The sequence below is a fragment of the Pungitius pungitius genome, chromosome 13 (genome assembly GCF_949316345.1).
Source record: "Pungitius pungitius chromosome 13, fPunPun2.1, whole genome shotgun sequence".
Classification (NCBI taxonomy): domain Eukaryota; kingdom Metazoa; phylum Chordata; class Actinopteri; order Perciformes; family Gasterosteidae; genus Pungitius; species Pungitius pungitius.
The window spans coordinates 7,174,724-7,189,287 of NC_084912.1; the positions used below are offsets into that span (position 1 = coordinate 7,174,724).

Genomic DNA, 14,564 nt, shown 5'->3' on the forward strand with positions numbered 1-14,564 from the left:
ACGACACCTGCATGATACCATATATGATACGATATACATGTATATAAAGACCTTTATATCAGTATTGCTCTCAAACACATGATGAGTCAGTGGTAACAATTTATTTTGGTGGTGACGTAACCTCTGTGTGTTTTCCCCACCCATATTCAAATATTTAAACAAACAAATATGACGAATTGAATACAGGACGAAGAATAAAAGCATGAAATCAGGAAGCAACACAGTTGGTATCAACCACCAAAATACAGAAGTGTCATTTCTTTCTGAAGATTGATGCAAGCATGACTTCTCAGTATGTTTTTCACCTAATACTTGCTGCACTCATGGGTAAGTGCTAAACTTTATTTGAAATGCGATACTTATATCTGGGCCCTGTTTATAGTTATTAAGATGTTGTTGCTATATTGCTGTGTGAGTCCTGAATTTTAATTTATAAAAAGACACAGATATGTATCATTAATATGGTGTTTTTATTTTTTTAAACTCTATCTTCTAACTAATGGTTATTAAAATGCATTTGATCTCACCGCTGTAAAATAACAGTTCATGTTTTTTGTCAGGAATTCACAGCGAAATTGTGACAGTGGGGGAAGTGTCAGTCAAGGCCGGAGGATCCATCTCCATCCCATGTCTCTATGATCAGATCTACAAAAACCATGTGAAATACTTGTGTAAAGGTTGGAAATTCTGGTCCTGCTCTATAAAAGTTGAGACAACAAAAGAAAAAAAGAACATAACTTCAGGAAGGTTCTCAATCTCTGACGACGCAAACCAAAAGATCTTTACTGTGACTATCAACAACCTGACGGATGAGGACATTCAGAGTCAATACTGGTGCGCAGTGGAGAAGAGGTCTTATGATGTAAAAAAAGAACTTCAGCTTTCCGTCACCACCACAGGTAAAATGCATTGACTGTATAAAGCACAGTTGAAATCCTTTGTCTTAAATAATTTTGGGTTTAGGAAAAACCAAAATGTTTGTTTTTCAAGGTGTGCCGAGCCTATATGTGGACCAGCAGGAAATCAGCACATTTGAAAGAGGAAGTGTGACTGTCAGATGCCGCTGTGAAAATCCCTCCAAAATACAGTGGTGCAAGCTGAACGGGACGTGTGTGACCGATGGGCCTGGATCCATTGATGGAACAACAGTGACCATCAATGCAAGTGTCTCCAATGTTTTCAGTGTGTCTATGAGTGGACTGAGGACCAAGAACAGCGGCTGGTATTTTTGTGTCAACGAAAACTTTGCGATGCCAGTGCGAGTGACTGTTCATGAGTTACCTGCTACTACTGCAACCACAATCAGCCCCAAAACAGCAAGTGAGACATTAACCAATTCTTTTCATAAATTAGCGCCCTGTTATAAAGAATTGAGCCATCAAGTGGACACAACGTACGCAACAAATATCAAATTTTTCACATTTATTTATTCAGGAACGTCTCCAACTACTACGCAGCATTCCTCTCTGTGTACGAGTGCAAAGCCACACACAGCTCATCCCACAAACTCCACCCTGAATGGCACATTGGGAGAACACACAAGGTCTGTATGCCTTTCTTTGACTTTGAACAGTTTAACATATTACAGTATATCCTATTTACTGTATTTACTGCACGTACTTACTGTACATATTTTTTTTTATGATTCCTGTTTACTAACTCTATGATTATTTGCAATGTAAATGTTTTTTGTTTTATTATTCAAATCTATGATAAAACAATGTATTTCAGACACCATTTAGCATTTATTTAGTTAAATGTATGTCTGATTTGCTTATCTCTCTTAGTTTTACCAAGGTTATGATTATCACCACCACCCTCATTTTACTGCTGTTGGTTTTTCTCATGGCCTTTTTTGGATGGAGGACAATGATAAGGATATCTAGTAAGTCTGTTATAAACTGCTAAAAAAAAACATTATTATTTTATTATACATTATTTTAAAAGCTTATTATTGTGGTTATTATTTTTCATTTGTAACTATCATTTATGAATTTTAGAGACCAAGCCTGAGCGGTCTGACAGGACTCTGGTAAGACGTAGCCATGCTTTTCCTATTATTAAATTAAACTATTTACTGTATGTCAGATATAACATGAAATAAGTTTGTGTTGTCTATAAACCATGTATGAAAAACAACTGTTTAACTTGTGAACCCATAGCAGAAATAACATATTTTGTATGAATTCTCTTGTTCATTCTCTTGTTCATATAAATAATGCAACAGGCGACACTCCAACAGAGAAAATATTCAAAACGACGATTCAAATGAGCCAGACGAGTGTGCTGTTAGACAAGAAAAGCAAGTAACTCTAACAGGACATAATATGTAATGGTAGTAGTGTCAAATTTCTAATTCATCCCCGACAGGGCTCACAAATTGGGAGTGATGCTGACACACATTACGCTACCATTGATGATACTCAACATGCAGCAGCGCAGCACCAGGTAAACCAGATGAGAACTTGTTTTTTTTAACACAGTATGAAAGAGAGCAGCAGCTGAAAACGAATCTGCTTAAATCGTATCACTGACTGCACATTTTATCAAGCAGAAAAATATACCGGAAGGGAGTGTGACATACAGCACCATTGTAATGAAGGTATGAGATTCATTAAAACGATTTTATGATTACACATATTTATTAGAGTAGTCTTTAGGATTAGTCAGTAATGATTCACTGTTCCACGCTCTGTGCTTGTTGTCTTCCCTTAGACCGAACCAGAAGGAAGTGTGACGTACAGCACCATTGTAACGAAGGACGGCGCACAACAAATGGCATGGGATTCATTTAAATTCATGTTTACAAGTGTTTTACAGTATATTATTACTGTGTTTATGGTAAATCAAGCATAGCATGCGACAAAGGACAGGATTCATTACAATGACTTTTGATAACACATGAAAATTAATGTTGTCTTTAGGATTATTTAGTAATGATTCACTATTTTCCTCTCTGTGCTTGTTGTCTTCCCTCAGACCGAACCAGTAGAAAGAAGTGTGATCTACAGCACACTACAGACCAAGAGCATGTGAGGGCCGAGCTGATGAAGTCATTCTGCTGTACTCTCAATTTGGAGTATCTTTCAACATTCAGAGAGAAATTCATGTAAATTCATGCAATAACTTTTCCAAGTTGTAAATATATAAATAAATGTAAATGTTTCATGTAAATGTAAATGTTTGACTAGTCCGACCTGCGTGAAATTAAAGTGGTCAGTATGAGGCCCCCTACCTAAAATGAGTTGACACCCCTGCTCTATAACAAGAGCTAATTCATTCGGACTTGCCATCTTGTCTTTCTGAGTCAATTACCGTAAGTATTGTAATATTTAGTCGTCAAGTCGGACATTTAGACTGAACGTTTAATATTTAAATTTCACATTTCAAATGTTACATTTAACATTTACATTCATATTTAACATCTATATTCATGAAATGTCAGACTCAAAGAAATTAAAATAGACAATGTAATAGGTCTTGCTCTTTATTATTGTGCAAATAAAAAAGGAAAATGGAAAAAAAAGAAATCAGTATATTATTTTCATTCGTATTTTTTATTTTGTGTTTAACTTGTTTTCCGTCAATGTAAACTACTTTACTCCGGCTAAGCGTATCTAAAAAGGAAGAGGAAGAGAGATTTTACAGTTGCAATTGCTTGGTGTTTAGGAAATTCAGGAAGTAGCAAATTAGTCAATGCAGCAGCCCATGATGTTTTTTGTCTTTCTGGACTCACTAACCGACATGGATGTTCCTCTCGGAGTTCTTCTCATCCTCACTGGACTCACAGGTCAGTCACAGGGTATTTCTATTTGTCTGTTAAGTCAGGCTTACTGGAAAGGTATGTTGGAATGAGGATTTCTGTTAGGTGAAAGATAAATGTTGTTTGCTACATACGCAGTAAATGGCTGTATATTTTCTCGTTGCAGGATTTCACAGCAAAACAGTCAGTGAAGTGTCAGTGAAGGCCGCAGGTTCAATCTCTATCCCGTGTTGTTACCTCCCACAATATACAAACCATGTGAAGTACTTGTGTAAAGGATATTATTTTAGCTCTTGCAATTACAAAGTTAGAACCGACCAAAAGAACTCAACAAAGTTTTCGATCTCTGATGATAAAATCAAAAGAATCTTCACTGTGACTATTAATGATCTGACAAAGTACGACTCAGATTACTGGTGTGCTGTGGAGATTTATGGAGCAGATGTCAGAAATTATTTTCACCTGGCAGTCACCACAGGTAAGACTCTTAAAGCACATACAAGCACTTTGAGTCCTTTACAATCACAAAAAATTAAGGAGTGTCATTATTGGCCTTGGTCAATGTTTGTTTTGGGACCCCCCACCATTTTTCCTTGAAGGTCAACACAGTTTCTACGTGGATGATCAACAGAAAAAAGCATTTCAAGGAGGTGATATAACCATCAATTGCCACTATTGGCATAACCTTGGAGAATTTAGCTGGTGCAGGGTGGGCAGATCCTGCGTGACTGCACCGTCTGGAATCATTGATGGAACAACAGTGACCATCAATGCAAGTGTCCCCAACGTTTTCAGCGTGACTATGAGTAGTCTGAGGTTGGAGAGCAGCGGCTGGTATTTATGTGTCAGTGGAGAGTTCCAGGTCCCTGTGCACCTATCTGTTACTGAGCAACCTACCACAAGTAAGTACTACAATTTAATAATAATAATAACATAATTAAAAAAGGTCATGAATATCTTTGTCCAAACATTTGTAGATCCTTCCAAAAGAAACATGTTAGACAAGTGAAATAAATATTTTTGTTTAGCTTATTCTTGTCTTCTTTCTTTTTTTTAAAGCACCAAATACAGTGAGACGCTCCTCCGCTTCAGCTAGAACGACACCTCCGACAGTTCCAGAGGGACCAAACAGGTTAGAAGGCTTTGAATTGGCATTCAGTATTTCGAGAACTGTGTCCATTTAATGGTGAATATAACAGTTATGAAGGGAAATCAATATGTATTTAAATGGAATATATGGTATACATTTGAAGACTGGTTGGTAATAAATCATGTTGTAGTGTGTAATACGGTTGATGAATTCTATTTAATTCCTTGGCATTTTATGTTTTTATTCACGTAGAAATGCTCCATTTGGCCTAATGGAAAGCCTGATCCTTACGAGCGCACTGATCTTCACTCTAATGGCCGCCTTGTTCTTCTGCTTCATGTTGAAAAGACACAGTAAGCAGCTGAACTTTAATGAATACAATTCAATCATTTTATTATTTTCTTTATATTTTTTATTTGCATTGACAGTAATCAGAGTCTTTACTGTTTCACATTTAGAGCAGAATAAATCAGCATCTCCAGCAATGAAAGAGGTAAGATGAATAAATGTATTTTTACCAAAAAGACAAAGGAATTAAAGAATAAAGTCTGAGAGTGATCAATACACTGCCTTGATAGGGTGATAATTTAAGTGAAAAAAATTATACTTTGACTTTGCAGAGGTTTCACAGAACAATACTATATCTTTACAGGTGTACCTACCTAATATGTTGATGGGATGAAATAGATATCACAGTAAACATTATCAGATTAAATGAGCTGTGTCCCAACCTGTTTTATATTATTTTTAATATTTGAGAGTGGCTGATTATTTTCTTGGCAATGATTTTTTGTTGAAAGTGATGTCTCATTGAATCTGTGGTAAAGTAAATTCACGGGACATTTATGAACATATTAAGGACTATCTGAGTTGTGGTTTGTTCTTTTTCTGCGCAGGCTGAAGAGGAAGTAACATACAGTGTTGTGAAGCCCTCGAAGAAGCTTCTAAGCGAGGTAATCCATGACAGCAGAGATGATCATGAATCATATACCATTCACAATTGCAAGTAAACAAAACTATGTGAAGTTAATTAAAAACAGAACATGTTTTTTCCTCTCCCCCATATCATTCGCTTCTTTTACCCAGCGGTCATGTGTTGAGCAGAATGTGGATGTGACGTATAGCACTGTGGTTTCAATGAGGCAACAAAAGGTCCAAAAGGTAAATATAATGTTGAGTTGTTCATTTTATTATTGGTCTCTCTAGATTTTCAAACTTTCTTTGCTGAATGAGTCTTTTCTTTCTTCCATTTTTTCTTGTTTTCCCAACAGGTTGAAGCAAATGACAACAATGTCACATACAGCACATTGGCTTTTCACTAGTTCTGCTGAGCACACGTAAACCCTGTTTGTTCCACCTTGTTCCTACTTATAATGTTCTGCGTATGTTTAGAAAGAAGCCTTTCCCTGTTTGTTTGCAACGTTTTTCAGTATACATTTGAGAACACAACTCTTGGGTGTAACTGTTGTATCATTATTCAATAGCATTAAAGCTATAAAGCATTAAGCATTATTCTAACACAGAGAGCGAAGAGCAACCTGACTCTTGATCGTCATGTGCAAAAGGGAAATGTGTGAAATGAGAAGTTGTCTTACATTCTAAAAGAAAATGTAACGTTAAAAAAAATGTTTACTCATAGCTGTTTTTCGGCTAAGATATGAGTAAACATTTTGGTTTTGCTTCTTTTAAAGATCCAATCATGCATCTTTCTTTCTCATTTCCAACAGTATTATAGTTGGTTGACGTTTAAATGGCATGTCTGATCACAGACAGACATAATAAGACTCCAAGCATGCAAGGGTGTAGAGATATGGAGCCCGAAGTGTCGTGTCCACACTAAAGCTTACTGAAAACCCCAGTAAGAGATAGTGTAGGGCCACTAGCAGTGGGGCACAGGTCTCATCAGTGTGTGTGTGTGTGTAGGCTCTAGGAGAGAGAACGGAGGAGGGGGGGGGCGGCAGCGAGAGATGGCGTCAACGGACAAGAATGAGGAAGCCAGGCCGCCATCGACATGCCAGAAAGGGCGGGTGGTCTAGTGAAGGACGAGGGAGGGGGATGATGGGAAAACATCAGAAGGAGAGTTGCGCGGTTAGGACAGAGAGGGAGAGTTTCACTCAATGTTGAAACAAATGTGTAAACTTACAAACTAACGTGTTGTATCATTGCCTCGTTAATGTCTGAGAGAGAGCTCGGTTTATTCAAGTCTCTGTTGCTCCAATAAATCTCTGTGGATTGAAAAGTCCGAATCTCCAGTGTGTTCTGTGGATGTGTTTTACTAAGAGTTCCTCCTCGGTAAGGCAGATAAAGTCAACGAGTTCGAGAATATAGGAGAAAATAGTTGACTGCAAAGAATTAGCCGACAACAATTGCTAATTATTAGCCGACAACAATGCTAATCATGGCCCACAATACTTTCAACTTTTTTCTGGTGTCCTTAAAAGACCAATAATTTCCTATTTGCAGAAATGTTCTGGCGACACTGCTGCTAATCAACATTTTGCAGGCTGTGAACAAATGAGATAACAGATGAAAGGGGGAAATATACTTGCTACACATGTTGAGTCAGAAGAAGAAGCTGTTTTTTTAAAAACAACAACACAATTTGACCGGACATCCTTATTCCAGTTTAAACCATTACCCAACTCCACTCATCAAAGCCTGTGCCGGGTGTTTGTACATTTGTGTTTGTTTATACATTTTCATATTTATATCAGTCTTTTCAGTGCCTCCAGTGTTTGGCAGGGAATATCCACTCACCAGATTAACTAACTATTTAAAATGCTTACAAAATACCTTGTGACTGCATGTAATATTTATTTCATCAGCCAATGTGATGCAACTGCCTGCTTAGTAGGAGACAAGTCTCTAACAAATGCAAACAAATGACAGCTTCCTCATTGACACAGCAGTTTACCTTTACTTCTATGTCTATAACCTAAACAGCTAAAACACAAAAATCACTGTAAGAGTATATATTGTCATCTTGTTTATGCAACCAAGCTATTGTGAAGCATCATCAGGCTGGAGATCCAATCTTTATTCTGTGTCTCTCTGGCTCAAAATATGTAAACCATGCATGTCAAATACGTGTGTAAGGTTTGTGCAGTTAAAACAAACCAATGATAACAAAGGTTTTCAATCTCTGATGATAAAATTCACAGAATGTTTACTGTGGCTGCAAATGATCTGATCAATAAAGACACTGATCACGGATGTGCTGTGGAGATTAATGAATACTTACCTTTCAGTCACCAGAGGTAAGTCCCTTAATGCAGTTTTAAACTCTCTTCAGAATCAGTTGTTAAGACCTGAGCCACCTGTTTTCTTTATATGTCCTTAGAGCAGCCATGTTGTAATGTTTTTTTCTCATACATCTATCAATTATTGAGCTAGTTTTGAAAAAAAGGAACATGATGCACTCTTTGCAATGTATTCCTTTTAAAGTAATTTTAAAGAAAAAAGAACATTTTTATTTGCGTGTGTTATTTCAAATTAAGTGGTTATTCCTAACTCTTCCTCTGCTTACATTCACTGCGGTCACCTCAGCAGACACTTGAATTTTAGTGCACCTTTATACTGACATTCACAGTAAACTTATTGAAATGCCAAGATCTGAACATCATCAGCCAACATCTGGGTCTCAAAATGTCAATGTCAACTGAGTGTGTTTACTGCATAATATGGAAATTAGATTTTATTATATTGTATTTTAGACAGAAAGAAAACTGCTTTCATAGGACCTAAAAGAGAAATTTGCTTTGTTGGATACTTGTGTATTTGTGTAACACAAATACCAGAGGAATTGCCAGGCATTATTGATTAAAAAGCTTTTATCATATCTTTACAAATAAAGAATTTACATTGTGAAATCTCTCAATTGGTACAGTAAAAATATTTTGTTTTCTTTTTTGGTGTTATTGTGTTTTATTATGGCGCATTTAAGTTGAATTGTCTTTCTTAATGACGAGATGTAAGTAACTTCATAAACCTTCCTCTTTCTGTAATCGCTCACGATCAGGAACGTTTGAATGCGTTTACCGTCAATTTAAAGTTCACTAAAATGTAAATGTCTGCGAAGTTGTCCACGGAAACCCGGATGTCTGCTGAGTTGACCGCAGTTCAGACTTAGTTGTAAGTAAGTGTCTCAAGTTGCCTGATCCATTAGTTGTCACGGGACTGCCCCTTTTATTATTATTGTTAGTCATAACTGAGACATAAGTGAACCAGGTACCCCACATTGACATTATTTAGTTGCTGTAAAGCCCCCCCATGCAGTGACAGCTGAAATCTGACTGACAGCACGCTGCGGCTGCTGGTGGTAGTCCTGTGGCCACTAGCGGCACTCTCCTTCCTCTTTTTTTTTAACCTCAGTACTTTCTAGAAAATGCCCTTGATTCGCCACAAACCTACGTATACTGGGTTGGTCGTTGATAGTAAATAAGAAGATTTAAGCCTCGACGCCACCACGAGGTGTAACCATTTCTAGACAGGCACCTGTGCGGCTGCCGTGGGTCCTGAGCCGGTCTGTGATAGGTCTGGATCACGTTGCGGTACAGTCTCCTTCAGCTCGCCCTTCTACCGGTGACGCCTGCTTCGGCCGTGCAGAAACATCTCTGATAAAGTCCCTCTAGTTAACGACTCGCCTCACCCTCTACTGGTAAGAGAGCTCTCTCTATATGTGTGTATATTCTGCCTGACATTGTTATTCAACTCTATGACAAGCGAGAATAACGTTAGTGTTTAGACTCGCTTCACGCAAACCGGCACTCTGCAAGCTAGCAAAGTTAGCTAACGCTAAGCTAGCCGCACTCGGCATGCTGCGTCTGACACATGACAGGTTAAGGCAGCGCGTAACATGTCAGCTAGCCGCACATTGTCATGCTGCTGATAACGCTGTTTGTATTCTGCGTAGCTACTTCATTATATTAACTTTTGACAACTTATTAAAGTAAAGAAATCGTATTGTTAACCTCCCTCCCCTCGGGCCTAGTTAGCGGTAGTGAGTTAGCTGGAAGATAACTCCAGTCGACCGGTTAATTACTCGTCCCACTAATTGGCACCGACATGTGCCGTCCCACGCTTACGTGTCCATGCCCAAATTCCCTTCCAGGAGTTACGTTAGTGTTATAAGAGCCACGCTTGAAATAGGCACCTCAGTACGGTAAAATGGCTTCGTCCTGGCTCAGTAACCTTGCCCATCGGCCGTCAAGCACTTGTTCTTGTCCTGCTGAGACTACCTGTAGAACTGGTATCCTTTCGCTTCGGTGAATTTTACGTGGCACCAACTTTGTGAAAGCGAAAGTATAGATATTAGCGCACGAACTCTAAAGTTTGCAAGTTAAAAGAATAATGCTACATCAGGCAGTCCTATGCAATGCAGTAGTCTGTGACGACACACTCGTGCTTCTTATTAAAAAGATGGCAATGGTTTGGTTATGAATGCACACTAATGTAAAGCTAGCTTTCCACTCGACCAGTGTACTAACCACAGGAACAACACTGGTAATATACATTTTTGTGTTAATCAGGCCTCTTTTCTTTAAGAATAAATGCATCATCTTTACCATATTTTATATATATCACTGTCTACTCCACCATGGCTCAAACTATAACCTCACCGTACACGATTGGTAGATTCATTAGACCGAAATTCCAGCATTTAATGCCAAACGCCCTTTATGTCGTTTACGGATCTTGATTTTTATTTATTTTTTATTCATTTTGCAGCAGTCAAGTCATTATGTCCCACTCCTTATGCACAAATTGAATCGCAAAATCCATCATGAAATTAAAGATAGCATTTCTACAAGCTGGTGGGTTAAACTATACTCGTGTAGGAGAACAAAATGTATTTATCTTGTCTACAGTTACGATGGCTGTGCCTCCTTGCTATGCTGACCTGGGCAAATCTGCCAAGGACATCTTTAACAAAGGCTATGGTAAGGTTTGACACAGTTAAAACCAGTGGCATCGATGTAAAAATCCCAAATCTAATTGATATTCTAAGCTTTGAAATAAGTTGAACAAACTTGAATTGTTTTTTTTTCAGGATTTGGTTTGGTAAAGCTTGATGTGAAGACGAAATCAGCCAGTGGAGTGGTAAGCTCATTTCCTTTTGCATTAATAATAGAAACTATAATATACTTCATAGAGACCATTGTGATGTATTGGCAAATTAAAGTGGCATAGGCTAAAGTAGATTTTGCAGTTTGAAAGTTAATGCAATTGATATTTATTACACCGGTTTATTGCTCTGGTTAAAGAATACTTCACTGGAAATGTGAACATGAAATCTACAAAGTTGTTCAATCAAAACGGCCATATTTCAGTTGTCTAGATTACACACTGCCTAATTGAATGATTGTTTTATGACTTCCAGGTTTTTCAGCCACTGTTTTTCTTTTGAATGTCTTCAAATTTGTCACTTGCAGGAATTCAAAACCACCGGTTCCTCCAACACTGATACCAGCAAAGTTGCGGGCAACCTGGAAACTAAGTACAAGAGGGCTGAATATGGCCTTACCTTCACTGAGAAGTGGAACACTGACAACACCTTGGGAACAGAAATCACTATTGAAGATCAGGTCAGGAAAATAGTCCTGCATTGTTCAGTTGTTATTTAACAAGACTCTACCCAATAACCACGTCAACATCAATTTATTTTAATGGCAAATGGTTTTCTGTTGTTTCTCACAGATTGCCAAGGGACTGAAGTTGACTTTTGACACCACCTTCTCACCAAATACTGGGTAAGATGATGGTTCTAGTATGTAAATGTATAATTCATGAAACGGTAATTTACTATGATTTTTCCTCTGCCTACAACCAAAGTAATTTTGGCAACCTGATATACATGCTTCTGACGAGCGTGGTGGTCGTCCATGTGACCTCAGTCCCAATATGGAACATGTCTATTGTATCACGTTACTGTGATTGGTGTATTGCACGTATGCAATGTTTACCACTGTGCCCACCTGCTCTTACAATCAAGGCTGCAGTCTCATAATTTTTTATAAGTAATTGTTTAACAACATCGTTTCTTCCTCAAATATAAAAAAAAATATAACCTGTATATCCCAGAAGAAACAAGTTTTCTGGGCCAACTCCTTTTTAGCCGCAATGCAGTCACAATAAGTAGTGTCTACGCAGTTAATGATCTTGCTCTTGAATGATCACTAGGATTTCTGCCTTGTCACATTTGTCGGCTCTTGAAGTTTGCGTATTGCCACGGTCTGATTTAACAGGATTTCTATTTTATTGTGTCAAATTGACTAAACACGGTGCAGAAAAGGTAACCCAAGGCACTTATGTTTTGATTGATGTCTTATCTGACTTGACGTCCGTTTAAAGTTGTTTCTCATCAACAGCAAGAAGAGTGGCAAAGTTAAGACCGCCTACAAGCGCGAGTACGTTAACGTGGGCTGCGACGTCGACTTTGACTTCGCCGGCCCCACCATCCACGGCGCTGCCGTCGTCGGCTACGAGGGATGGCTCGCCGGTTACCAGATGAGCTTCGACACGGCCAAATCCAAGATGACCCAGAACAACTTTGCAATTGGCTACAAGACGGGAGACTTCCAGTTGCACACCAATGTGTAAGTAGACTGTTTACACAAGGTCGGGATTTCCTTGTATACGGTTTTTATGGGCTTGGTTATATGATGTATGGAAGTGAAGTTATATAGAAAGGTACGATTTGTATTTTCAACTTTCAAAATTCCAGCTACTGTTCAAACAATTGATTAGTCAGAGGGGTGTAAAACACTATTTATAATAATAGACTGAAAGACCACCTGTCTGTATTCTCATTCCATAAACTGAATGAGCCTTCTTAGTTATATTTCAATCAAAAATATTTGGCTATAAACCAGATCACCACCAGATCATCAGTCCTATTAAATGGTCGAAGGTCGGGTTCATTTCTGTACCTGCGTCCTCCCGACCAGTGACGGCCAATCATCAGCATACCTGCAAGAATATTCATAAGTATACGTGTGTGTGTGGGAAGAAATACATACTACTTTCTGTTTTATGAGCTTTCTCGTATGTTTACGGTCTTTGAAGCAATGACGGCGCAGAGTTTGGAGGCTCCATCTACCAGAAGGTGAGCGACCAATTGGAGACGTCGGTCAACCTGGCCTGGACCGCTGGCAGCAACAACACACGCTTCGGTATCGCCGCCAAATACCAGCTGGACAAGGACGCCTCCGTCAGCGTGAGTAGTGGAGAAGAGGCTTTTTAGAATGAGCTCATTGAAAATGTGGTTGTTTATTTGCAGAACTGACTTTCTCTTTTTACTTTTCTCCATAGGCTAAAGTGAATAACAATAGCCTGGTTGGTGTTGGCTACACCCAGACTCTTAGACCAGGTAAGGTGGTTTTTCTGCAGGTTCATGGCCAGCTGCAAGATATTTACAAAAAATGTTGATGGCAAATGCATTTGAATTTGAGTACACGGCTTATCATTTTTGAGCAAATGCACTTGAAACAATTCCCAACCCATGTTTGAGAAGAGTAATTTAAAGGCTAATGTTGGTCCTCTTGTCCTCCCGTGCAGGTGTGAAACTCACCCTGTCTGGCCTGGTCGATGGTAAGAACATCAACGCAGGAGGCCACAAGCTGGGTCTGGGCCTGGAACTGGAAGCCTAAGCTGTCAACATGCTGCAAGGGACTCTGGAATATCAGAAAAGTCTGGCCTTAAATGTATGTCCAACTCAAGGGGATGTCTTGGAGAGATTGGTTTAAAGGCTTCAACAACAAACTCAACTTGTTAAGTACCTCTTCAAGTTGGTGCTTCTGTCATTGGTATATTTTACCTTTGTGGCTTTTTACTTTGTAGTTGCATCTATTCAGGAGACAGTTTATTGGCATATTATTTATGAAACGTGTCTTTTTTTTTTCTGTCCATCACTGCCATAATAATCCAATAGAATTCCTTTGCCTGTCATCTACTCTGCGCAGCTTTCTTGTGATTAGTCCCTAGGGGTCTACATCATTTGACTGTTAGGTATGATAATGCTCACCACACTTTTCTGATTTTACCATCCTTGTCATCTGATATTCCTTTGTCTTCGGTTTTAATTTCCAAACCTTGTTAAGTACACTAGTGTCTTTCTACCTAAATAGTGCGGCACCCTTCCTGTTCCTGCACACAAGGACAAACTTAAGCTCTGTAATGTTCTGCGCCGGCCTTCGGGGTTTGTGATCTGTTAAAGCTGCACATGTGACCTTCCCTTAAACTTGGTCTGATAGTTTGAAGGAAACTGTACACTTGGCCGACTATGCAGAGTTAGATTTATTTTTTTCCTCTCTAGTAACAGACAGCTAAAGAGTACATGAGCAATGTTCACAGTAATGCCAAATCATCGTTGTCTGGAAGAGGTGTAACAAAGTTGCCCTTGTGCACTCCTGGAATGTGCTCTCCTGTTCTGGGCAGTGACAGAGCCCGCAGGAAGTCTGGGAGGTCCTTACGTGTATGTCTACATTATCAATAAAGTCTTTGAACTCCACAAATGTATCGTTTATGTGATGTTGATGAGCATTGGTTTAAAGTAAAAGTAGCCTTAAACTATTCGTCACATTTATTTTTGTTAACTGCTTGCGTAAAACTTTTTTTTTTTTTAAAAGGTCTTTAGGTAAATAGCTCTGACAACGGCACTCATTTTGACAACACTCCTTAGCATTTGGTGTCAATGGCTTAGCAGCAAGGCTG

The 14,564-nt window shown here is 38.7% G+C and overlaps 3 protein-coding genes across 4 annotated transcripts; all 3 read left to right on the top strand.

Annotated features, from left to right (window-relative positions):
• Position 1: 1 nt before the first annotated feature.
• On the top strand, positions 2–3,517 carry LOC119214023 (uncharacterized). The gene is made up of 10 exons (XM_037465395.2): positions 2–327; positions 561–899; positions 991–1,320; positions 1,435–1,543; positions 1,788–1,885; positions 2,001–2,032; positions 2,371–2,448; positions 2,555–2,602; positions 2,716–2,778; positions 2,980–3,517. Exons 1-10 carry the CDS (start codon positions 282–284, stop codon positions 3,034–3,036), a joined length of 1,200 nt encoding a protein of 399 aa, XP_037321292.2. The 5' UTR covers positions 2–281; the 3' UTR covers positions 3,037–3,517.
• Positions 3,518–3,663: 146 nt separating this feature from the next.
• LOC119214024 (uncharacterized) lies at positions 3,664–7,062 on the top strand. 2 transcript variants are annotated; one of them, XM_037465398.2, is made up of 10 exons: positions 3,664–3,790; positions 3,930–4,241; positions 4,363–4,665; positions 4,823–4,895; positions 5,106–5,206; positions 5,312–5,346; positions 5,750–5,806; positions 5,940–6,014; positions 6,125–6,190; positions 6,777–7,059. In XM_037465398.2, the coding sequence occupies exons 1-9, from the start codon at positions 3,697–3,699 to the stop codon at positions 6,173–6,175; spliced, it is 1,101 nt and encodes a 366-aa protein (XP_037321295.2). In that variant the 5' UTR covers positions 3,664–3,696; the 3' UTR covers positions 6,176–6,190; positions 6,777–7,059. The 2 variants fall into 2 exon arrangements, with proteins under 2 accessions (XP_037321295.2, XP_037321294.2); XM_037465397.2 differs by having other exon boundaries at positions 6,125–7,062.
• A 2,238-nt stretch (positions 7,063–9,300) lies between these two features.
• Positions 9,301–14,365, top strand: vdac2 (voltage-dependent anion channel 2). The gene is made up of 9 exons (XM_037465182.2): positions 9,301–9,510; positions 10,721–10,792; positions 10,903–10,952; positions 11,285–11,437; positions 11,550–11,602; positions 12,221–12,448; positions 12,918–13,068; positions 13,164–13,221; positions 13,410–14,365. Exons 2-9 carry the CDS (start codon positions 10,726–10,728, stop codon positions 13,499–13,501), a joined length of 852 nt encoding a protein of 283 aa, XP_037321079.1. The 5' UTR covers positions 9,301–9,510; positions 10,721–10,725; the 3' UTR covers positions 13,502–14,365.
• The last annotated feature ends 199 nt before the right edge of the window (positions 14,366–14,564 follow it).